The sequence below is a fragment of the Leptonotus elevatus genome, chromosome 15, assembly GCF_054856555.1.
Source record: "Leptonotus elevatus isolate MCC_2025b chromosome 15, RoL_Lele_1.0, whole genome shotgun sequence".
Classification (NCBI taxonomy): domain Eukaryota; kingdom Metazoa; phylum Chordata; class Actinopteri; order Syngnathiformes; family Syngnathidae; genus Leptonotus; species Leptonotus elevatus.
The window spans coordinates 20,381,306-20,404,556 of NC_141253.1; the positions used below are offsets into that span (position 1 = coordinate 20,381,306).

Below are 23,251 nucleotides of genomic sequence, written 5' to 3' on the forward strand. Positions count from 1 at the left end.
CATTTATGAATATTTTTATATTTTATATTATATATTTTGTTTTTTTCACTTTAACCGCTCAAAATGTTCAGTAGCATCAGACTTATATATACATATATCGTTTTTATTTATTTTTATTTTTATGCCCCCTATGGACAATAATAGCATTATTATGCTAATAGCAAGACTAACTATGCTGTATATATAAATATATATATATATAAAATAAAAATTCTAATTGGAATATTTCATATGACATAGTTAGAGGCTCAAACAAGTCCATAAGTCAAAACAATATAATTTTTTATGCATGCCCAGTTTTTACACAATGGCAGTTTTCTGAATAGCACAAAACTCTTGTAATTTTGCCCAAATCAGGCATTTCCTTTGAAGTGAGATAACTTAGTCATTTATGAATATTTTTTTCACTTTCAGCCGCTCAAAATGTTCAGTGGCATCAGACCTATCTATACATATATAGTTTTCATTTTTATTTTTTAATGCCCCCTATGGACAATAATAGCAGTATTATGCTAATAGCAAGACTAACTATGCTGTATATATATATATAAAATAAGACTAATTTGAATATTTCATTTGACATAGTTAGAGGCTCAAACAAGTCCATATAAGTCATAACAATAGATTTTTTAATGCATGCCCAGTTTTTACACAATGGCATTTTTCTGCATAAAATTCTTGTAATTTTGTCCCAAATCAGGCTTTTCCTTTGAAGTGTGATAATTTATGAAAACATTTTTTCACTTTGAACCGCTCAAAATGTTCAGTGGCATCAAACCTATTTATACATATATTGTTTTGTTTTCTTGATGCCCCAATGGACAATAATAGCAGTATTATGCTAACAGCAAAACTAACTATGCTGTATATATATATTATGGATAGATATAAATCAAAGTAAAATATTTCAATGAGCCAAAATCGGGCATTATTACAAGAATTTCGAGTGAATCTCTCCCTCCTGTTTGCAATAATTATAAATTGCAGCATGGCGCCATTTTGAACGTCTACATTTTTTTAACAATCCTGGTGAAATGTCAGGTCCCTAGTGTATTTTTTTCAAATGCTTTTTCTTTGATGAAACACAGAAAAACATAAAAATGCCATAAAATGGACAAACACCGACGGGTAGGCGTAAATGTTTTTTTTTTTTAGCTTGCTGTTCTCTTGAGATTTACTGTTCACATAAATGAAAGTATTTTCTTAAATTTACGAAGACCTGTTCAATTTCGTCCCTAATCGACCACTAAGTGGCAGTGTAGAACAGCACGGAAAGTGCCTTTGTACACGTGCAGACGAGAATGCATACCAAAAGGACACGTAGTCCAGTCCTGCGAGTGACGTTTGCCATGTGTATTAAAGGGCATGGAACCCAGAAAACAGTCTCTCAAACCTTCTTGTGTGTTTGACTTTCTCTTGCTTTGCATACTGCTGTTCAGGGTCATTCATCGTCGGTGGGGGCGATGGGTTACCCCCTAACCCCCTACCACCACCCCTCGCGGGGACAGATTAAAGCGTAGGACCAATCTCGCTTCTGCCCCTGCCTCGCAGAGAAAAAAGTATTGGTCTGATCCTTGGCTTACCTTGAAGGGGAATCGTTTGGAGGCTGCCTTAAAGGAAATGCAGGCTTCTCAGTGGGGAGGCCGGCTCCCTTCCATCTCTGAGGTGGCGTTGCCCGCTGCACCTTTGCTGGTGCTCACCCAGGTTGATGATGATGATGCTGTCTCTATTGTGGCCTCAGGATAATTTTTCCAGGACTCAGGGTGCGTGCGCTTCTGCGACTTCGCAAACGGGCTCTCTTTTCTCTGCCTCTCCTCCCTCTATACTTGGTTCATCTGGAGTAGTTTTGGTGCATACTGTTTTGCTTAGTGCTTTCCGGAGATTACGGTTGGATCCATCTGACCTTTCTCAGCCTCCCCCTGAGTGTGGCCTCTCTCCACTAAATCATTCCTCACCTTCTTTTGGTCCCTGCATCTCGACACTATGTGGTGGACCTTCATTCCTGCTATAGTGACACGGCAAGAGTGTCACTCTCAGCTCCCGGTGGACGGCTGTGCCCTGGTATCCATGTGGGGTGTCGGTTTAGGTCGGATACCTAATATGGGACCCACTGTGGCATCTCTCATTGTCTCCCCTGAGGAAGCCCTCAGACAGTCTGTGAGGTGCCCTGTCCCTCAATGTCGCGTGATGGACGACCTGCTCACTAGTTTGTATAACGCGGCAGCACGCCTGGGCAACTCTCCGGCTCATATTCTGCTTGCCCTCTGTGCGCCTGCCTTTGCAGGATGGCGATGTGGAGGAGGCTTCGGTCCTTTTGTAAAATGGCATTGAGGGACTTTGCCCTCTTGTCTTGGGAGCACGGCCGGTGTTTGTCATACTTTATCCAAGCGTGCCGTCAGGCCTGGCTGGCTCAGTCCCCCTTAGTAGAGGCTTCCAGGAGGCAACTGTGTAGTCTCCCTGTGGTTCCCAGACAGCTTTTCGGTTTGGCTGCGATAGGGGCGCTAGAACGGACAGTCCGTGCTAGTGACACGAGGTTGAAGTTTGCCAGCCTTGCTAGGCACTATGCTCCTCAAGGGTCTACGGGGGCTGCTCTGGGGGCTCCGGTGCTCATGACCCTTGTGGAGTGCTATCGAAGACTTTCGTATCTCTCCCCGCGTGCCTCCCGGTCAGTCCTAGGCTACCCACTCTACGCCTCGTCTGTCCCGGACCCCTAGATCCCGGAGGTCTAGGGACTGAGACTGTGGGGCCGGCCGTCAGATGCTTCTCTTGTTAGCAGCTCAACTACTGGGCTGCTCTCGCTTCGTACTCCTGGGTGATTTCGACCTTGATTCATGGGTACAGGATTCAGTTCTGACACCGGCCCCCTCTTTCCGACCGGGTCAGAGAGACCATCATCGATGACAAGAGCTAGTGAACCTCCTTGCCAAGTCTGCTATTGAAGCAGTGGGTCCCTTGGGTCATCCAGGAGGATTATATTCCCCCTACTTCTTCATTCCAAAAAAGACAGGCGGATTACGCCCTATCCTAGATCTGAGGGGCCTCAACCGGTACCTCAGGGTTTTACCCTTCCGCATGCTGACTACGGCCGATGTTTTGCGGATGGTCGCCCGAGGTGAATGGTGCAATTCTGTCTATGTGAAGGATGCCTACATCCTCGTGTCCCTATTGCTTCTCATAACAGGCGGTTTCTCCGCTTTGTCTACAGGGGCCGTCACTGGCATTTCCGGGTACTCCCGTTTGGCCTGTCAATATCTCCTAGGGTGTTCACGTGTGTTGTGAAGGCGGCCCTTGCTCCCCTGCAGTCGAGTGGCATAAAGGTGCTCCCTTACCTAGACGATTGGCTAATCTGCGTGCTGTCTCGTGCTCAGACACTCCGAGGCACGTCAGTGCTTCTTCGTCATGTGTTATGACTCTGCCTCAGGGTCAACCTGGAGAAGTCCTCTCTCGTTCATTCGAGCTGACATCCCTGACGGTGACTGTCCGGCTGGACCTGCTGTTACCGCATCCATTGCAACAGTGGCTGGTCAGCTTCCTTTTAGACCCATTGCTGGACTGTCGTCGATGGCTCTGTGTGTCCGGTCGTTTCCTGGTTGCTCTTGCACCATGGAGCCGCCGGTCTTTCCTGTCAGCGAGCATTCTGCTGGGTGTGGTTGCCGGCCCACCGCGAGGTTGTCACCACCGATGCCAGCCTCAGCGGATGGGATGCAGTTCGACAGCACAGGATGACTCGGGGTCGGCCACTGGCCCTGGATGCACTGGCACACCCTTGAGCGGTGTGCCTTCTGTATGCCTTTCCCCCTCATTCACCTGACCCTTCAGAGAGTCCTTTTGGAGAATCAAACACTGCTGTTGGTGGCACATTTTTGGCCAGCCCAGATATGGTTTCCTCTCCTCCACAGTCTTTGCTCCTCTGATCCATGGGCTCTGCCGGAACGGTTGGATCTGCTGTCCCTGCAGTCCCTGGGTCTTGTCGAATCCGCATGTGTGTTTGGCCGCTGAGGGGCACGACCCGCAAATGTTTTATTTAAAAAAATAATAATAATAATTTAAGTTTTATTATCTGACTCTCAAGTCAACCGTCCTATTTGTCTTGCTCCTTTTCTTTGTCATTTAAAAAAATTAATCAGTTATTTCCTTTGCATAATGTATTTTAATGTTGGTTCAGTTTTTATCATGTCCTTGATATTTAATAACAATTACTGTCCCATAAATATATTAATCAAGATTGGATTTGATTGGATCGAATCGGAAAAAAAATCAAATTGAACTCTTGTGAATTGAAATTGAATCGATTCAGGAAATTAGTATCAATACCTAGTCCTCTCTCTCTCTCTCTCTCTCTCTCTCTCTCTCTCTCTCTCTCTCTCTCTCTCTCTCTCTCTCTCTGATTAGATGGCAAGCAGGTACATTTAACGTCACTTCACCTACATCATTTATTGGAGATACAGTGGATATGAAAAGTTTACACACTTCTGTTCTAATGTCCGTTTATATAATTTCAAAACTCTTTCCATTAATAATGTGGCCTACGTAGTTTTGAGAAATGAAGTAAACACTAGAGGTGTAAAACGATGCGAGTTGGGACCATAGTTACTTCCGTAAACACTGCCATGTGACATTGTTTTTTTTTTGTACACGCCAATCGACGTGCTATTTGCGCATGTGTGTCACATCACAGGCGCGTTGTGTTCACATTAAGTCACATTTGTTTTTGTAATGTGAACAAGTACATAAAAAAAAACCGGATTTAACACAAAAAAAATCTGAATTGAGCATCACACACTGCATTATGAATGTAGCCTAACGCCCAATTCACACTGACTGCGGAACGGACTGGTACGGACGCCGCAAGGAATAGAAAGCATTTGGGTCTGCGTGTTAATTCACACTATCTGTATTCCGCATGCGGATTTTCATGAAGCTGAAGAAATTACATGAGCCGAACAGGAAGTCAGACATCTGCATCAAGGTAGATCCAGTATATTTAAAAATAAAACCGTTTGCAAACTCGTTTTTTGGGGGGAGGGAAGCTACATAGCTTGACATGAGTCGTTCATTTAGAAGACAAAAAACAAGCTCACAATAAATTAAACATGACAAAATAACACTATTTAAACACAAAACTTACTTACCCATAGTAGAAGAGCCATGGTAGAAGTCCCAGAAATAATGTCCAAAAAGCATATCAAGGTGACGACAGGCAAGCGTGGCTATTGTTTACCAATAGCATTCTATATACATGGTTGTTATCGCGTGAACTCAACTCTCCAGCGTGAACCCCCGTGATCTTGTGATCTGGCGGGTGCCAATTTCCGGACACGAACAGCCGAATCCATCCATGCATTGGATTGTCACGGGAGTTGGAATTAGGGTCGCGCGCAGCACCGGAACGTACAAATAGACCGAGAGGACTCGATAGCCATGCTAAATGCCGAGATGTACGGACTTCTGCCGTTGTCTCTAGTTGCATGTTGTCACTTGTTGTCACTCGCTGTGACGCGCGGCCGTGCGCACACTGTGTGCGTGCCCGGCGTTGACGGTGGGCCCCTCAAAAAGCTTCGTAATGTGCCGTTGCATTATGTTTACAACATCCGGGGAATGAAGCGTCTATGAGCGCTACTTTGCTGGCTCTCAGTAAACACGGAAGTAGCTTGAATAGTGGCACTACTGAAATATAAACAAAACAAGTAGAGCACGGCGCAGAGCTCTTGCTCATGTTATAAAAGATGAAAACCATAAAGCCTCTCACATTCAACCGATTCATAGCCACGCAATATCTGGTCCACAACTTTACAAGCAATGTATCTATGGATTCCTGGCAGATTTTGTATTGATTGAGGAGTCGGCTACGATACGGTCCTTATGACTATCCTTGACGAATGACATCCGGTTGAATCGTTTTTTTGTGTCACCCCTAGTATTCACTAGTTACATAGCGGTTGCTTCCTCTAAAGGGGAGGGGGAACACACAGCAGCATCCTTCAAGGATATGAATCATTATACAGATAATAATACAGACGTGTTTTTCTTCAGCGCTGAAGGTTTCAACAGTTCATTCGCAAAGTGTTTCAGCCGCTAGCTTAAGATAAGGCACAGTTCCAGCCCTGCAGCTGCAGGAGCATCCCACGAAGCTTTGCTCTTTTAACAGACAACTCCAACTTACATTAATTAAAACAAGGTCATAACACTGAATAAATGCTTTTCATAAATGCTTTGCAATAATATAAGAGTTAATATGGGATAACTTATGTCCATTTGTTCTAACAGCTAGCTCTGGTGTGCAACTATTTTTGTGTGCTGTGATTACATTGCATTATTAGAGATGGTTCGTAATACTGGATGACTTGTCTGACCTGTTCAATAAACATTGTCTTCCTGTTCAGTTGCATCATATGGATCTCATTGGCATCACAATCAAAACATTGGCTGAAATTGAGAAAGAAGTGAGTATTTAAGACATATTCATTCAAGTAAAAAATAAACACTTTTAACTACATCTGCAAGCACTTAAGAAGGGCCCTCGCAGCCGGGTCACTTTAGTGTACTTGCACGTTGGAGTGCGGCACATTGGAATTTTTAGAAAATGGCACAAAAACCTTTACATATCGTCGCTGCCCTGTGAAAAAAAAGTGTCCATATTTGGATTTTTTTACAATTTTACGTTTAGCAGACATCTGCATTCAGCTTTAACATCTAATGAGTTATTTGAAATGAAAGTGATTGAAAAAGTGTTTTATGACATCATGCATTTATAAATATATGTCAATTGGATGTCAGACTTGTCATTCGAAATTTACATGTCCATTGAACGTCTCATTCCGACGGAAGGCACGCTCGCACGACTCCGCTTACACTTCCTCCTCAGTGGGATGGTCACAGAGCCGACATCTTTCGATGATAAGGTAAAGTTTGTCAATATTATGTTACATATTTTTTTGCTGCTGTCAATTTTTAGTAACGTTACCTTTAACAAACAATATGCCGTAACCGTAACGTCAACACAGCCCATTTACGTCTACATTTACGCCTAAGCTGTAATGTCTAACTGTATTGTTTATGTGTCATTCCAATTCTGACCAAGATGAAACTTTATTCATTCATGTCGTTTGATTGATATATGCAAATGCAATGTGGATAAACATGTCTCTCGCTCTCAGTTGAGGGACAGAGGAAGAAAGTGGCAATAAAAGTGGCGACTGTTTGTTTAGGAGAGAAATAGAGTTGTCGGACACGGCAGAAGTTTTTTGCAACACCAATATGTCAATATTGAATTTGGAAAATTATTTGTAAAATGAATTTTTAAACCCTTAAAGTGTATGAGACATGAGACAAAATCAGCGTAAAAGCATTTTCAAGAAATAATACAAGTACAAATAATCTGATTCAGTGACTGTTTTGGTAACTTCGTGATGAAAAAGCCTCGTAAAAAGAAGAAGATTTTTTTGTGAATTTCGCAAACCATGACATATTCATCCAACAGAGTGACATAGAAAATTGTTTGCTGCTCAAATGGGATATAAATAATAAATCCGGATTAAGAATTGATGACTGGTAGACGTTGCCAACTATAAATAGTCGGCTTGTGTGTGTGTGTTAACATATTTTAGTTGAACTTGTTACCTGTTTCGTTCTTTTTTCTGAACATCTTTAAATCTGCAGCAGGGGCCGTTCCGGCTCTCCATCTTTTTTGCATAAAACCGTATCTCTTGGGAGATAAAACAGGCTCTCACACCATCCTCCCGTCAGTTTGAACAAAAACTGGCAAGGCAACGAGACGCGTTGTACAAATTCAGGTGGAGAAAAAAAACATATGAACAGCCAGCCAGCAGGGACGCTGTGGGTTGCTGATGTCATGTCCCATTCAGCTGCTGGGAGGCGCGCCACTGGGCAGATTTTGTGCGGGATATTTAAAAATCATGAAATACTCGGTTAATATGTTTTGATTCAATGAGCCGCTCATTTTGTCGTGTATATTAAATTGTTCAAAATAACATTAAAATGCGTCCTGAGGTGTCCCATACACTTTAAAGCATTTTAAAACAATAACTAGTAATTTAATTGAATTATGTGCATCTTTATCTCAGTGCCCTAAAATGTATTCCTTTTTAATATTTTTTAAGATTCACTTGGAAGTTAAGAACAGTATGATTGTGGCACACACCACTCTGAAAGTGAAGAGTGGTGATATAATTAATACTAACTTTAATTTTGTCATACAAAAACACAAAACAATAGAATTTCCAAATGAGAAGCTGTAGCAAATAAAAGCAGAAGGGTCCTACAGGTGAATGTGCATTTTTGGGGGGAAAGTAGAACTTAACTGTACTTTCGTAGATGTACTAAAGATATGATGTAAAAGTGGTGATAAATAGAAAAGACACACACACTGCACACATGCAAGTGTGTGATGTGTCCTTTGTACACAAAGTCACACCGCTCATACATATTTTCTTTGTTTTTCTTTGATTAGAAAGAAGCACTTCGGTTGTCTCCGGTGGTGAGAGGCTCATCTGGGAAGGAAGAGAACAGCAAACCCAGAGACCTGGAATGTCAACATCCAAAAAGGAGGAGAATGCCGCACCAATCCTGGATTGGGATAACAAAAAGATGGTGTTGAAAAATGCACATGCAATGTCAATCTCCAGCTTGCAAAAAAATAAAAATCTTTCAAACTCAAATGTAGTCAACTTGATGAATCAAAGACGGAGGAGATTTCCAAGTATTTCTTGGAGAAAAATTTATTAGAGAGGGATATTATTGCCAAGCCTTTGGTAGAACTGAGGAATGTGAACACTAACAGGCAACAAGTGCAGCAGAGTCCAGGAGGGAAGTTTTCATATGTCTTCATCTTGTGGGTGGATGAATAATTTGAATGTGGCAGCATGTATTTGAGATAGGTGGGGACAAGAGGTAAAAAGATTAGGGATGTTCCAATCATGTGATCGGAAATCGGGCCCAATCACGTGGTTGCTGACTCGATGATAATCGAACGTTGTCTCCCGATACTCGGATAAATATATACGTTTTTTTTTTTAATAACTTTTTTATTAGATCTGGTATTGCGCGGTGGCACAGAGTGAGACTTCATGTTTCCACACAGCCTAGCATGCGGCATGGCGTCACTTTGCTTCAGTGACCCTATTGGTATAATTCGGCGGGGCTATACAAGGAAAATAGCGCTGAGGTATTTGGAAGTAGATGATAAGTTATTATCATCTTTAATGTGAAAAGCGGACGGAGCGACTTGAACTGTGTGCAAAGGGAGCATTTCATGTGGCGGAAAGGATATACAGTAGATGCCTTGCATGCTTAGCCGCTGCTGCGCTGCACTTCACTGATGCTGCCATTAGACCCTGGCGACTCTGGACGTGCTTCATGCCATTCCCGCGGATCCAGCTGCGGCGCCCGCGACTCTGGACGCCCTTCGAAGGGAGGTGGCGTCTCGCCTAGCCTAGCTTAGCTCAAATGCGGAGGGTCGGACGTCCTTCACAGGGTCGCCAAATCCCACCCGGGTTGGCAGTCTAGCCTGGTGCGAGTCCAGACTCAAAGTCAGGATATGGTAAGATGAAATACATTTTGTTTGCTTGCTCTTCAAATGCAGCCTTTTGTTTGTTGTGAAGTTGGCTTGTTTCACGCACATATATACTGTATTTCTTCTTCCTGAAGTAAAACAACATTAGGTTAGCCCATCAATTTGTGTTATGTAGCATGCTTTAAAACGGCTACAGTAGGTTCTAAAGCTCTTGTGAAAAATTTATATACTGATCAATTATAGCCATTTGAGTAACTCATCATGTGACAAAAAAGGGGGTTTAAATGTTTTACTTAGTTTTTGTTTTTGTAAAAAAAAAATATATATATATAAAATACAATTTCCAAAAAACAAACTTTTTTTCCTCAATAAAATGCCGATGTATCGGATCGGGACTTGGAATCGGCCAATCTCAAAATTAGGTGACTTGGACTCTGACTCGGTTCCAAAAAAGTGTGATCAGGACATCCCTAGAAAAGACCTTAGCAGACTGAGAGTGACATCCACGAAAAAAAAGTTCACAGCACATCTATCATCAAGAACTGAAGAAGGTTGTTCCCCCAGATTTCCACTCTATGAGGATCTTCTCCATGCATTATTTCCAAGCTTTCCTTATGTCAGACATGTTCAGAAATTATTTTTATTAAATTCTTATTTATTCAAGTTTTTCAAGTGTGTATTAAGTACGTACCTGTTCTCATGGTGCTTGTTATCTTGTGTTTTAAGAAAATTTGGTTGTGGTTTTTGAGGCTTCAAATTAAAAGCTTACTGATCTTCAACCCACATCATTTACATCTTATCTCGCGTGACTTGACTTCGACACATTCTTAACATCGCAATCTGTTACATCAACTTTGTGACACATTTCTAATAACATCCTCCAATGTGACGGCACGAAGTTCCTCCAGTCCAAGCTACCTGTTCATGTCACGCAACATGCATGTTACACGACACCTTTGACATTTCGGCTTGCATTATCAACGTCATTTACTACCACTTATCCGGGGTCGGGTCGCGGGAGCAGCAGCTTTGAGAGGGAAGCCCAGACTTCCCTCTCCCCAGCCACTTCGACCAGCTCCTCCGACGAGATCCCAAGGCGCTCCTAGGTCAGCCGGGAGACATAGTCTCTCCAGCGTGTCCTAGGTCGTCCTCGGAGCCTCCCACCGGTGGGAAATGCCCGGAACACCTCTCCAGGGAGGCGTCCAGGAGGCATTCCAACCAGATGCCTAAGCCACCTCTCAACGTGGAGGAGCAGCGGCTCAACTCTGAGTCCCTCCCGAATGACCGAGCTTCTCACCCTATCTCTAAGGGAGAGCCCGAACACCCTGCGGAGGAAACTCATTTCGGCCGCTTGCATCCGGGATCTTGTTCTTTCGGTCACGACCCACAGCTCGTGACCATAGGTGAGGGTAGGAACGTAGATCGACCGGTAAATCGAGGGCTTCACCTTTTGCTCAGCTCCTTCACCACAACTGACCGATACAAAGCCCGCATCACTGCAGGCGCTGCACCGGTCTGTCTGTCGTGAACAAGACCCCAACATACTTGAACTCCTCATCCCCGACCCAGAGAGAGCATGCCACCCGGCTGAGGACCATGATCTCGGATTTAGTGGTGCTGATCCTCATCCCAGCCGCTTCACACTCGGCTGCGAACCACTCCAGTGAGTCAGCACCACATCATCTGCAAAAAGCAGAGATGCAATTCTGAGGCCACCAAAATGGACCCCCCACCCAATGCTTCGGCTGCGCCTAGAAATTCTGTCCATGAAAGTTATGAACAGAATCGGTGACAAAGGGCAGAGTCCAAACCTCACTGGGAACGAATCGAACTTACTGCCGGCAATGCGGACCAAACTCTGACAGGGTTCGGTAACCCGTACTCCCGAAACACCCCACACAGGACCCCCCGAGGGACACGGTCGAACGCCTTCTCCAAATCCACAAAACACATGTAGACTGGATGGGCGAACTCCCATGCACCCTCGAGGATCCTGCCGAGGGTGTAGAGCTGGTCTACTGTTCCACGGCCGGGACGAAAACCACTGCTCCTCCTAAATCCGAGATTCGACTTCCCGATGGACCCACCTCTCCAGCACCCCTGAAATAGACCTTACCAGGGAGGCTGAGGAGTGTGATCCCTCTATAGTTGGAGCACACCCTCCGGTCCCGCTTCTTAAAAAGGGGGACCACCACCCCGTTCTACCAATCCAGGGGCACTGTCCCCGATGTCCATGCGATGTTGTAGAGGCGTGTCAACCACGACAGCCCCACAACATCCAGAGCCTTTAGAAACTCCGGGCGGATCTCATCCACCCCTGGAGCCTTGCCACCGAGGAGCTTTCCAACTACCTCAGTGACTTCGACCCCAGAGATAGGAGAGCCCACCTCAGAGTCCCCAGACTCTGCTTCCTCAAAGGGATGTGTGTCGTTGGAATTGAGGAGGTCTTTGAAGTATTCTCCCCACCGATTCACGTCTCGAGCCGAGGTCAGCAGCACCCCATCTCCACTATACACAATGTTAATGGTGCACTGCTTTCCTCTCCTGAGATGCTGGATGGTGGACCAGAATTTCCTCGAAGCTGTCCGGAAGTAGTTTTCCATGGCCTCACCAAACTCCTCCCATGTCCGAGTTTTTGCCTCAGCGACCGCCAAAGCGGCATTATCAACGTTTTTATTGTAATAACATATGTTCTACCACCATTATCATAATAGCACCCTGAAGGTATATTTAATCGCTAATTTAGGACGCGAAGAAACCGCAAGTTACGCCGTCATTGTATGATACGGTACAAGTCTTCGGCATCCGTGGCTAGTAGCTAGCTTTTAGCATTAGCAGCGGGGGCCTGGCTAGCAACAGTAGTTTGACAGCTGTTGCTTGGCTCGCTTGCTTTTCTTACTGTTTTTTAATATTGTGGACCTATGCTACTTTGTAATCCACTCTCCCTGTTTAAACAAAGGGAATAAGCCTTAAATGGTATTTTTGATTATTACAAATAAATAAATAAAACTTTGTCTTCATTTATAATTATTTAATAAAACACTAGCTTTAAAAAACAAACAAAAAAAACATTCAACTCAAAATGTCTAATATGGCCTTCAAGTGCATTAAAATTGCAATATAAAGTAAGGCAGGATACCTTGTTGTTTTATACATTGACCATGTATAAAATAATTATGTATCTTGCCTTATATTGTACTTAAAGTTGTGTTCCTAAATCCTAACGGCCATATTAGACATTTTGAGTTTATATATATATATATATATATATATATATATATATATATATATACACACACACACATATATTTTTAACTTAAATGGACAAAAGCATTTTATAAAATAAATGAAGACAAAGTTTTATTTATCTGATTTCTTTTTTTCTTCTTTTTTTTGTTTTTGCTGATCCAAAAAACAATCCTATCCGTGACTTTTGTGATCCATTGCACCACTAGTTGTTTGGGTACAAAAGCTATATGAAGTGGTAAAAAAAGAAGAAGAATTGCAGTGTCCGTCCAAGATTAGATCACTGACGGAGAGGCAACAACTTCAAACTTCATTCAACATCTGAAGTTGCACAAAGAACGGTAAGTAAGCTAATGTGAGTTAATCGGCTAACTATCAGTCAGTCTTGACTCTGGACTTGAATCGGGACTTGAGGGCAAAGTCTTGAGACTTACTTGTGACTTGCTAAATGAATTACTCCCACCTCTGTATAGCGCCACCTAATAGCATAAGGAAATGTTTTTTCTTTGATGTTTTTCTTCTAGTGAATTAATCAAATAAACCCCACCTTTGTTCGAAAGAGTGTTTAGGCCTTCATGGTAATGAAACACGAACTTTGTGATTTTTTCATGAAGCGCTGTTGCATCTCGTTGAACAAAAAAAAAAAACAAGGACGTTGATTTTTGAGGGTCTTAACATTGAGCTTGCGCTTTACACACTCATCACACCTCGCAATTTTTTAAAATCCATATATAAAGGTTTATTGTGCCATTGAAAAAAAAACAAACATAAAAAATCTAATTCCAATGTGCCAGCAGTACAGACTTCTTGGCAAAGTCTTGAGACTTACTTGTGACTTGCAAAATTAATTACTCCCACCTCTGTATAGCGCCACCTAATAGCATAAGGAAATGTTTTTTCTTTGATGTTTTTCTTCTAGTGAATTAATCAAATAAACCCCACCTTTGTTCGAAAGAGTGTTTAGGCCTTCATGGTAATGAAACACGAACTTTGTGATTTTTTCATGAAGCGCTGTTGCATCTCGTTGAACAAAAAAAAAAAAACAAGGACGTTGATTTTTGAGGGTCTTAACATTGAGCTTGCGCTTTGCACACTCATCACACCTCGCAATTTTTTAAAATCCATATATAAAGGTTTATTGTGCCATTGAAAAAAAAAAACATAAAAAATCTAATTCCAATGTGCCAGCAGTAACCCAACGTGTAAGTACCCCAAAGTGGTCCGGGCTGTGAGGGCCCTTTATAGCTGCTCGCATCTCTAGTTAGGGCCGCTGCTCGGAACTGCGGCCACATATCTTGGGCACTCAGGTGAAGATAGAGCTGAACTGTCAATTGATTTACCCCTTGGCCGTGTGTTGGCTCTGATGATGCTGCGGAAGATGCTGGTGCGACTTGGCAGACCCTAGCGTATTGAGGGACTGCTAGGAATGAGTCCCCTGTCAGAAGGAGTTTCAACTCCCTCCTCCAGCAGATTTTTCCCACGTCCCGGGGAGCAATAGACATTGAAACCATGTTCTGTGCCTCCATTTTTGAGGCGGCAATCCCCGGACCTGTTGCCGCATACCAGTGGTGAGGGATGCCATCAAACTGAAGGAGAAGTCCTATCGGGCCTTTTTGGCCTGTGGGACTATAGAGGCATCTGATAGGTACTAAATGGCCAAGTGGAACGCAGCTTCAGCGGTCTTCAACCGAGGCATGGGTTTGGGTCGAGGAGAAATAGTATGATTTTCATTCCGGCCCTAGAACAGTGGACCTGCTCCACACCATCTGGAGGGTCCTCGAGGGAGTTAGCCCAACTAGTCTATATGTCTTGTCGTTTTGGAGAAGGCATTTGACCATGTCCCTTGGAGAGTGGGGGGTGCTTCGAGAGTATGGGATACCAAACCCCCTGATACAGACTCTGACATTAGTCATACAGGGACCAAACTGTTGTGACTAATGTTAGAGTTCGGTCCGCATTGCCGGCAAAAAGTCGGATTTGTTTCAGATGAGGGTTGGGCTCCGCCATGGCTGCCCTTTGTCACCAATTCTGTTCACAACCTTAATGGTGGTGCTTATCAATTATTTTCTGTTACTCCCCCCGAGTAGGAAGAAAATATTTCACGCCCCCCAACTCTCTGCCACAACTGTAAATACGCAACTCATTTATAGGCTTGGCAAGGCAAGTTTATTTGTGTAGCACATTTCATACACAAGGCAACTCAATGTGCTTTACACAAGGAAAGACAACACCTATAAGTATCAACAAACAGAGTAATTAACATTCAGAGCAAAAAGAGAAAACAAAAGTAGGTTACAAAATGTACTAAAAGAGCATAGATTGACTGTTAAAACAGTAGACATCAAACTTTAAAAGCATTTAGCGTATGGAAATTTAAAAATAAAAACAATAATAATATATAAAAGGGAAGGAAAAAATATTTTAAATTGTTTAACATACCTTAATCAAAGGTATGTAGAGAAAAAAAGCTAAGTTTTCAAACCTGGATTTAAAAGCATTTACACTCTGGGCTGACTTCACTTCTGTTGGCAGCTTATTCCATTTTGTGCAGCATAACATCTAAATGCAGCTTCACCATGTTTACTTCGAACTCTGGGTTCCACTAGTTGGCCCAAGTCTGTAGATCTCAGAGCTCTGCTGGGATGAATCTAGCCCTCCCTCTTAAAACTGCTGCCCTGACCCGGGCCCTTCGACCCGACCCCAGAATTAGTGAAAGAAAATGTATGGATGAATGGATTTGCAAATGTAGTGATAATTGTCCAGAAGTTTGATTTGAAAAAATATATATATCCTGAATCTAAATGAAATCGCAGTATCTATCAGAAAGAAAATAAATTGCCATTCAATCTTTCCTGAAACTGTTTAGCTGTAATGTTTCACTGATGCAATATGTTCAACCAAAAATAAAAGGAACTAGAAATGACATATGTGCTATTGCATAAGCTTGGAATTAAAAAAAAAACTTTGTTTATCAGTATGATTACAGTTTTCGTACTGAACACAGCGCTGCAGCACGGCTCCCTCCCAGTCCAACTCGGACAACCCTGAGCTCTGAGGCCTGATGAACCCCCAAATACCACCTTCACAACTCTCCCTGCAGATACACCAGCAGGATAGACCTGCTCACTGTGGGGCCACCCCTCTAGACTTTCTCTTATGCACAGGAAAAAAATGTGGTAACTTTGAATCTGTGGAAGCTGTTTTGATCTTTCTTTTCATTGTACTGTTGAAATGGCAGCGAGAAGTATTTTAATTGATAAACAGACGTTAAATGTGACAATGTAACGAGATAGCTCATTGTTCAAAATAACAATGTAGACACATTTCATGACTTAAAACATGTATTACCTTGAAATATGTTTTCGCTTTTACGTGTATTGCTAATCTAATGTGATGGACTTTAATTAAATGAACTGTGATTTTACTGTCTGTTGAGTGATGATTGATTGAAGCCATTAAGCCAGGCATCTTCAAATAGTGGACTGCAATCTGGATCTAGCATAAGTGAAGGTCTCGTGGACTCATGGTGAATTCCTGTTAAAGGGAGTACAGTGGCTCCCAGTTTTTCGCAGGGGATAGAGATTGGCCGGCCCAAAAATAGAAAAAATCCGCTTATAATAAGAGAAGTGTGCATTACGTTTGCACGTGTGAAAATCAAGTAAAAAAAAGAAAAGAAAAAAAGTGTGGCTACTAAAATAGCCGTCATTTGAATGGCTGGGATTATGTCCTGAAACTGAGGGAACAGAAGGCGGTATCACAAATCTAGGTTAAGAAAAAGCATTGCACCTCTAAAGGGGGTGGGGAAATACGCTATGGTGCAATGCTGCATTATCTCAAAATAACACATTTGTCTGCTTGAGTGTGAGTGTAAGCATGTGATTATCTTGCCAGCTGCTACAAACACCGAAAGTTCCATCAGCATCCTTATTTTTGGGCGTAGTTCTTTCGATCTGAGCCCCAGATCGCGTGACAAAGTTAGACAGGCTAGAGCCCTAAACAGTTCATTTAAAGTTCACATGTATAAAAAGCGGCAAGGTGGATGACTGGTTAGCACGTCTGCCTCCCAGTGCAGATGACGTGAGATCGAGTCCGGGCTTTGGCCTTCCTGGGTGGAGTTTGCATGTTCTCCCCATGCTTGTGAGGGTTTTCTCCGGGTACTCCGGTTTCGTTCCACATTCCAAAAACATGCATGGCAGGTTAATTGAACACTCCAACTTGTCCATAGGTGTGATTGTGAGTGTGGATGGTTGTTCATCTCTGTGTGCCCTGCAATTGGCTGGCAACCAGTTCAGGGAGTACCCTGCCTACTGCCCGAAGCCAGCTGGTTATAGGCTCCAACGCCCCCCGCAACCCTTGTGAGGACAAGCGGTTTAAAAATTAATGGATGTATAAAAAGCATTTTAGCAAATATATGATGACTTATATACACTTTTATTACAACAATATGTCACATTCGTGATTGATGTACTGAGTGTTATTTGTCCAGAACAACATTTGTGTTTTGTTGGCAGTGTTTGGACAACGTTACATTATGAAAATTGCGATTTACAGTCAGAAACATTAAATCTCTCAGCAATGCAACATATTACATACGACGATTCGCTTAAAGATATCTCATTGCATTATGTGCTGTCAACAATGCAGCAGGTGGGGCAAACCACCACGCTCTGTGCCTCGGGCCACACGAGACACACTGCAGCCGGTAATTTAGAACATGCTTCCAGCCCCTTGACCCCCTCTGAAAGCGGGGATGAAAGTGGCCGATAAGGAGGCCGGCTCATAGTGAGTCGAAGTTGGGGACCGTCTGTATTGGTGGCTGCAGTAACGACACAGCATAAAATGGCGCCGAACAAAGAGTCAAAAGAGACGGAGACATTTCATTGCAAAAGATGTGGCACAAAGCATGCAAGACAGCAATGTCCAGCTTATGGTAAAATATGCAACAGATGCAAAGGACAAAACCATTTTGCTAAGCAATGCATCACGAAGCCAAAGCAAAACCAAAATGACAGTACACACAATGGAAGAAACTGCTCTCAGTGACATGTTTTTTTTTGTGGACATGGTGACACAGCAGGACACACCCATTGAGCAGTGGAGCAGGATAAATGGACAGAGACATTACCAGTGAACGAAGCCCTGGTCACGTTTAAACTGGACACAGGAGCCAAAGCCAATCTAATGAATTAGGATGTGAATGCAATGAAGGTAAAACCACGCATTTACCAAAATAACAGTTCAATCAAAGCATATAATAGACAGTAAATAGATACCAAAGGCAAATGCAGACTCAAAGTACAAGTTAAAGGGAAATATCACAATCTGCTGTTTATTGTTGTACCTGAAGGACACAAGTCACTGTTAGGAGATAAAGCATGTGAGAAGCTAGGCCTAGTCAGAAGGGTCTACAACATTTGAAGTTCTGAGCCAAACAGCGTGAAAACAATAGTGAATCAGTACCCAGACATATTTGCAGGGTTTGGAGTATTGCCTTTCACATATAAGATACAGCTGAAAGAAGAAGCTCAGCCTGTAGTTCATGCACCTTGTCATGTTCCAGCGCTTAAGGACAAGCTCAAAAAGGAACTGGATTAAATGGAGTCACTGGAAGTGATAAGAAGAGTGGAGGAACCCCACCACTAGTGTGTAGAGTAAGCGATGTTGTTGTTGAGAGTTGAGCATGCTGAGGCTGGTTGAATAAAAGGCTACAGTGACCCACATTAATTTTGTATGTTTTATTGAAAACATAACAGATACTTTGTTTCTCGTATTTTCCCTGAGCAAGGTGATTTTGTTTGCTACTTTGAGAACTAATAAACTGTTTGCTCCTGTTTCTGACTACATACTGGGTCCTGGCCTTATTTTTGCTTCACGGCACCTAACAGAAAATTTGTATTTGGAACTTACCTTTGTAATGCAATGAAAACACTTTATGGAAACAGCTCCGTTAATTTAAGTAATGGTAGTACGCAAAGATTTTGTTTGAAAAGAGGCATGATACAAGGTTGTCCACTGTCTGTTTATTTCTTGTTTCTACACAAATGTTCTGTCACTACATAAAGGCAAGCAAGCTGAAGGGTAACTCCATTGCGGGTAGGAATTAGTCAACTCTGCAACGCTCTGCAAGTAAAACCTGCCATCAAAACTATCGAAATATATATATATTTTTTTCTTCTTTTTTTCTATTGAAATATTTTCTAAAGCCTCAGGTCTTTGTTTGAACTTGTGACATAACTTCCATTGATAACATTCTGGTAAAGGCAAAAGTCAATTATTTGAGCATTACTTTAGACAGAAAAGAAAGGTGTTTTTAATTTTGTCCCAGTGATAAATACGGCAGAGAAAAGATTTAACCAATGGTTGCAGAGAGATCTGTCATTGAGGGGCCCTTTTGTCAAAAGCTGAGGGTATTTCGAGACTCATTTTATACCGTATCCTGTCTGTAGCAGCATAAACGCTGAGCTACGCCGGATGATATAAAAATCAGTGATAACGACCTTCGCCGACCATATTTGACTAGTATAGGATGCAATCGTGTACAAGACATAGAGGCTCTAGCAAACAAGAGGCTTAAAAAAAAAAGACGATAAACAACGGAGACCGCCGAGTCCAGCTAGCATTAGCTCGACTGCTACTAGCATGGCTAACATCGAAAGCCAGCCGGAACAAGTGGGGCCGCTAATGGAAGAAATATAGAAACTCCGAAAAGAAAACCAAGAAGGCCACAGTCAAACTAAAATGTCCTTGGAAAGACTGTAACAAGTAATGGCGGACGTAAATATGTGTGTGTGTGTGTGTGTGTGTATATATATATATATATATATATATATATATATATATATATATATATATATATATATATATATACACACACACAGCTGTCACGTGTCTTTTTGTCAGTCTGACAGGCAAAATCTCTTGATGCTGGCATCTTTAAAAGGGGGGTTAATGTGCTGGCCTGTGAAGAGCACAAGAGGATTACAACAAATTTTATCACCAATCTAATATCTAATATAGCCAATCTTTTTGAAGCCCAAAAACTACACTTATGAAAAGCCTTGTGGTGTCTAAAAGTAGGCTGCCACCTTGATTTTGCAGACATATCCACCACTCAGGTTAGCTTCAACTAATGTCCCAGTTTAGTTTACATTTGCGTTTAAATGTAACATAGTTACTACAGAGACTGTTATAGCGTTAGTTCACAACAGTAATGTTGCCCGACGTTAGCTGCAATGCTTGCTAAAAACACATTTAAAGGATAGAAAAGAAGGCAGAACAATAAATCTAAATTAAATGTTAAAAACTTACATCTTCCATGATTGCAGTCGCATCGTGCACCGTTGGGACAGATCCATTCTTTAGTTTTAATCGAGTTGCAAATCCAGCGCAGAACTGGCTTTCATTATCAAAGCAGTCCTGAGCGAAATGGTGAGCACACACATATAACAGTTTTGGAACTGCTGTCGGCACACTTCCTTCAAAAATGAAATCAATCTACTGTCTTCTCAAAGACTGTGGCGACGGAGTAAAAAAAAAAAAAAAGACTGGCATGTTCATTTCTGCAGCCAGAAACACAGCAACCTCTTCCTGATCGTTTCGCCATTGTTCTCACTGATGCGTTTGAGCAGGAGGAAGAAAAAGGTGCACGTTTTCGAATTTCTGTGGGCGTGACAAACATTTACCAGAGGCGTTGCCACTAACACGAGGGGGCGGAGTCGAGTGCACTTCCGCGTCTTTGCGACAGCAAACGGTTACAGAAGTTGAATCTGCCCGTTTGAAGCATAAATATTAGAAAGGAGGAGAAAGCTAAAGAAGTCACGGACGAACTTTTTTCATACCTGGTTGGATTGTAGATAGGCCGGGGATGCATATTATTGATAGAAAACCCCACTAAAGTGCATTTTCACCCAATGGGACCTTTAAAGGGACTACACCATGGTATTTTAAGCCCTTCCACTATAGGCATATAATGATGAAATCTTACCTTTGACACAATCACAGTGTAATTTCTTATGAAATGTGAGTTATTTCGGTGGCTATTTTTCTTACCCGGAAATCAAACGCTCGGTTAAGTAAAACCCCGCGCCCCTCTCATGACGTCGTTCGAGCCGGCTGCTTCACACAACACCCACGAAACATAAAGATAGGTTATAAGCCGGGAAATGGATTCTAAATTTCACTGGCTGCTAGATCTCTGCGTTTAGTCGCGCAAGCCATCAATTCTTGAATAAACATTTGAAACAAAACGGGTCCTTGCTGCAAGAAATCGTGGAAGAGGAGGGGAGCAGAGAAGTTAGAAGAAAGAAGGAGGAGGGGGGAAAAAAAGCACCACAGCGGGTCACGAACAGGCACCCTATTGCTTATGGGGCAAGTGCATTTATTCATTCAAATTCATCAGCGCAAATGTTTTACTTGTAGTTTACACCAGTGTCAGCCAATGGATTTTAAGACAGCCAATTGTCATTTCATTGCACTTTGGCATTGCAAATTTGAAGAATAAATTATTGCTTTGAATTCATTTGGACAGAATGTTTATTGATAAAGGCGACTTTTGTCATTATCCCATGGAAGGAGGTCTCAGAGAAAGTGGGCGTGCGTTTAGTCCGCAGAGGCGGTGCGGGGGTGGGGTCGCACGCAATGACGTCAAACCGTGCCAACAGCTCGTTTTCTCAGGTTGGGGGGGGCTGGTGCTTGTAGAGCAGAATAATCTAGAATTTCTCATACGGGGCGAATGGAGGAAAACACAACTTTGGTCATGTTTTTGGTGAGGAATTTGCATTTTAACATGGGTACAAGCTCCAAAAAGTAGATTTTTCATGTTGCAGTCCCTTTAAATGTGTAATTCAAGTCCATGAAGTCAAAGAGTTCAAATTCACCTTCCACTTTTAGTGTAGATAACAAGGTTCTCTTCAGATGATGGTGCTTGTTCTTCCTTACAAAATTAACATTTTATTATTGTCGTTGCTTATGGAGTCACTGACATCAAGAAAAAGCGCAGGGTATTCAAATCTAGAAACAAAAGACGACCAACAATATGAATGAAGTAGATTCGTTGATGACATCAGCACTACAGAAATGAGGGGGCAAAACACTGCAGGCTGTCTCATTATGAAAAGGAAGCTTGTGGCTCAAAGTGAAGGTGGGATTTTGCAAGAGTGGCCACCTCATAGCAGCACTGCTGGACAACACACGTTTCAGTAATTTCAGCAAAACGTTTCCATGTGTTGAATTTGAAGCAGCAAAGAAAATCTGGCCAATTGAAAATAAAGTTAAGCTAGAAAAAACTGAGCAAAATGAACAGCAAAAAAACTGGGCAGAATGAACAGCACTGGTGAGTAGCATTTTTATTTTGAACTAGGGCCAACTCGATTATATATAAAATAATAATAATAATACTCCCAATTATTTTGGTAATAATTGAAATCACAATTATTCAAACAATTGTTTTACAAATACAAAATAAGAAAATGTTTAAACATTTAAAAATATTAAGACGAATAAAATTATTTCAAACTATAATTATCTAAGTAACTTTTGGAGCATAGATTTTTAAAATTTGACATTTTTAAATAAAAAGGTGCAAATATATAAATTTAAACAACTCAAAATGAGTATTAATAATCTTTTATTTTTGTTTACGATTATGCCAATTTTGTAATTGTGGAGTGTAATAACTGAAATTGTAATTGGATTTTGATTAATTGCACAGCCCTATTTTGAACCATTAGAAGGTTTTATTCATAGCCTTAATTTGTAAGGCTATGAATAAATGGTAGGCTACTTTATTTATATAGCGCCGGATGGTGATCTTGAATTGAATTAGAATTTATTGTGTAGGCTTTGCTGCTTGTGGATGTAAAGTGCCCCACTCAACTTTTCATGCCAGAGACGCCACTGGTCGGAAGCAATTATCACGGTCCTACATAAAGAGGGGAAGTGCAATGTCCCAGTTATTGTCCCATAAACTTACTGTGTGTGGATTATAAGATATTGACATCAATAATAGCGGCTAGAATACAAAAACACATAAGGAAGTTAATCAAACCGGACCAAACAGGATTTATTACTGGGCGCCAAGGAACAAAGAAGAGTCTTAAATATACAGTCAATGGCAACACGAGATATACAGCCCTCAATGCTTCTTAGCCTCGATGCTGAGAAGGCATTCGATAGGGTGGATCAACAATTTTTCAGACAATATTAGAAATGGGTTTTGGAGAGGAATTTGGCAAGTGGATTGATGTGCTATATAAAGACCCAAAATCGAAAGTAAGGGTCAATGGTAAATGCTCAAATTTTTTCAATGTAGAAAGAGGTGTGAGACAGGGGGATTTGTTATCACCGATCCTTTTTACAGTCAGCATTGAACCCTTGGCAGAGGCTATATGCCAAAAAGATGAGATACAGGGGATAACCAATGATGAAGGGGGAACAATCCATAAGGTAGCACTTTTTGCAGACGACATTTTAATT

The 23,251-nt window shown here is 42.0% G+C and overlaps 1 protein-coding gene across 6 annotated transcripts in view; it reads left to right on the forward strand.

Moving 5' to 3' along the window:
- The window catches only part of mvb12ba (multivesicular body subunit 12Ba), a 101,002-nt gene extending 84,795 nt beyond the window's left edge, over positions 1-16,207 (forward strand). For 2 of the 6 annotated variants that reach the window (XM_086095846.1, XM_086095852.1), the window contains 2 exons: positions 6,384-6,443; positions 15,754-16,207. In XM_086095846.1, the coding sequence (XP_085951972.1) occupies positions 6,384-6,443; positions 15,754-15,840 (147 nt within the window). In that variant the 3' untranslated portion in view covers positions 15,841-16,207. Of the gene's footprint in view, positions 1-6,383; positions 6,444-6,828; positions 6,903-8,470; positions 8,679-15,753 lie in introns of those variants that run through there. The other 4 variants (XR_015097187.1, XM_086095845.1, XM_086095847.1 and 1 more) reach the window with 4 other exon arrangements.
- The last annotated feature ends 7,044 nt before the right edge of the window (positions 16,208-23,251 follow it).